Raw genomic sequence first — 2,970 nt, 5'->3', positions numbered from 1 at the left:
GGCTACTGTTGATAACTTCTTAATGCAAAATGGAATGGAATAATGATGATGATAGTAATAATATATTTATTGTTATTTCAACTAACCCCAACTTGTTTTGGGAGGGGCTAAAAAGTGGCACATGCATGTCTTGGAGCACGGTTAGTTGCTGACATCAAAGTTGCTGCTGTATGATTTTATGAGCCACTTTGAAAAGAAAACAAACCCGCTATGGCCTAAAGACATGTTACTTCCACGTCGTGGTTGCTATTGTCCGAAGGATGACTGTCTCGCATCGCCTCCATCCCAAAACAATTCAAGTCATCCGTCTGCATCGAAAAGTCCAAAGTATTTGCCAGCGTTGGAAAAGTAAATATAAGGCGCATGAGTGTTTGTAGTTGGGTACATGACGGGGAAAGGCATCGGTAACAAACATCCTCCCAACAGATTGTTATCTTTGTAAACAGTCGGTAATTGCACATTTTTCGCCGCGTCCGAAAAGTGGTCCATCGCGCCGGGCACCGCAGGTCCTTCGAAGTCCGTGGATATCTGTCTTTTCAACTTGTTTCGGCGGTTCTGAAACCAGATTTTCACCTGCGTCTCCGTGAGCTGCAGCGAGTTGGCGAGGCACGCGCGCTCCGCACTGCTCAGATATCGTTTCATGTCGAACGTGGCCTCCAGCTGAAAGATCTGTCTCTTGGAGAAGATGGTGCGCGTCTTCTTCTTGACCGTGCTGCTGGCTTTGGCTTTCGTGTTCATGGCTGATGATGCGTGTTGTTGTTCGCCGGGCGCGTCGTCGTCGTCGTCAGCTCGAGGACACGTGTCAATCATCTTTACTGCCTTCATGTCCCCGCAGACTGTTTGCGCACCGCTGGCCCCGTGATGGCGGTGCGCGCCGTTTGTTTGCACTGTGAAGTGAAGCAGTAAAAAAAACATGTGTTTTGTGCATGTCAGCAAACAGTGGTATAATAATAATAACAATTCAGTCTTGCATGATAACACTATAGTGAAACCTGCAGAAGCCTCCGTGCATGCAGAACGGCAAACTGAAAAGTAGGCATGCATGCAGTGCATGGTCATAGCCGTTGGCTTGTGGTGGATATTGTTGTCACAATTAATTTTTTGCCGCACGGACACACAAAATGAGTAGCCTATTATCAGAAACACATAAGGAGATAGCCCTGAATAACCAGGTCTGTAACTCTGAGAGTGTACAAATGAAACCAAACGGTTACGGGTCCATTTGGTTCCATTTGTACACTAAGAGTTGAGGGGGTCCTTGCAAAAAAACATTTGAACACCAGTCTATATAGCCTATAATGCACTCATAATGTGTAGTAAATAAGTGTCATAAATATTGTGAAGAAAGAAACCTGGAAACTGACATTCAGGAATTTGCCACGGACAAGGACAAGTCTTTGCCACGGACACATTTGTCCGTGTACGGACATATATTGATGACCCCTGAAAGTAGGCTATATAAGTGAGTCCATATTCCATAATTACTTTTATGATGATATTATCATTAGCCTATACATTGTTGGACCTTAAGGACTCACCTGCTTCCTGAGCTGTGTCAGATTCATGCCGCCCCCCAACATCGCACAGCCGACACTGGTTTTGGTAATCATTTTTACATCCGCTACTGCCTGTCGGTTGTTTTGAGTTGCTGTTTTGCTTCAGGTTTAGAATGTTGTCAATGGTGAATGTAAAAGAAGCAGTTCGACAGCATGGGACATCATCCTCTTTGTTCATATTCCCTGGCTTTTCTTACGCTGGTCCTATTGAGACCCGAACTGTTGCCCAAAATGTCCAAATCATCCACGTCTTTGGTTACGCGGCCAAGCACCCTGCACCCAAAGCACCATTGCGCCTCGCGATTGCGACTAGTCTACCACAGAGAGCTACTGCACCGTTATTCAATGAACCGGAAGATTGTGGTTTAGCAGCTTTTGATTGGTGAACTTGTGGGCCAGCGTGACGCCAGAATGATAGACCTACACATGATGAGGGCGGGAAGCATGTTGCTGCAACATAGCCTACTAGCTTCACACACATTGGGTTATGAGAGAAATGTGTGTTTTTTCCAGTGGTGGAAAGTAATATAAGTACATTTCCTTTACTGTATACTTAAATACAAGTTTGAGACATTTGTATACTTTACTGGAGTATTTTCAATTTCCAATATACTTTTACTTCTATACTCCACTACATCTCAGAGGCAAATATTGTATACTTTTACTCAATTTATTTGAAAACTTTAGTTAGGCTACTTTGGTTACTTTAGAGATTTCTACTACAAAACATATAGCCCTATATATGTTTTGGCTATTTTCAAAAGAGTTTTATACATTTATACATTTCCACTTGAAATGGAACATTCTGTGAGTGGCTGTATACTTTTTACTTTTGGTACTTTAAGTAAATTTTACTTGTAACAAAGTATTTCTACATTGCAGTATTGCTACTTTTACTTAAGTATAGAATGTGAGTAGGCTACCTTTTCCACCAAGCTGCTAATAATAAAATATGACTATAGTGACTGATGATGTGTGCGGAAAAAAAGAGAATTGGTATACCTTCTTAAACATATGCGAAGCCAGCAGAAAAGCTCAATTTTAAAGGAAACACAAACACTCTATGCATAGCGAACTATATACTTTATTCACATGTGGGAAATTTGTGTAGAAAATTCTGTATGAAATCCTTAAAAAAAGAAAGGAAAAAGTGGAAATCAATGAATACTGCAACAATAAGAATGCATGCTTGATATCAACGGACACAACCCCAAAAGTAGAACAGAGTTCCTATACCACATCATGGACCAGTGCTACCTGAACAGGTTATACCACATCATCAATCTGCTTACAGCAGTGGTTCTCAAAGTTTTTTGAGAGTGCAAATGGGGTCCGAATTTTTGAATAGACGTTCAAATAAGGTCAATTTGGTTCCATTTTCATGCGTTTCACACCTGCTATGGTTATTTTGGAA

At 41.6% G+C, this 2,970-nt stretch overlaps 1 protein-coding gene across 1 annotated transcript; it reads right to left on the bottom strand.

Annotated features, from left to right (window-relative positions):
• Nucleotides 1-300: 300 nt before the first annotated feature.
• Nucleotides 301-1,645, bottom strand: LOC308335219 (homeobox protein HMX2-like; the record flags this gene model as incomplete). Its single annotated transcript, XM_080792230.1, has 2 exons — nt 1,539-1,645; nt 301-887 (listed from the first exon to the last, which is right to left on the bottom strand). Exon 2 carries the CDS (start codon nt 823-825, stop codon nt 301-303), a length of 525 nt encoding a protein of 174 aa, XP_080648356.1. The 5' UTR covers nt 826-887; nt 1,539-1,645.
• Nucleotides 1,646-2,970: the final 1,325 nt, after the last annotated feature.

The sequence above is a fragment of the Protomyctophum bolini genome (assembly GCF_963924005.1).
Source record: "Protomyctophum bolini genome assembly, chromosome: 20".
Classification (NCBI taxonomy): Eukaryota; Metazoa; Chordata; class Actinopteri; order Myctophiformes; family Myctophidae; genus Protomyctophum; species Protomyctophum bolini.
Note: the sequence above shows the minus strand (reverse complement) of the source record. Positions and strands in the feature narration are given on the sequence as shown.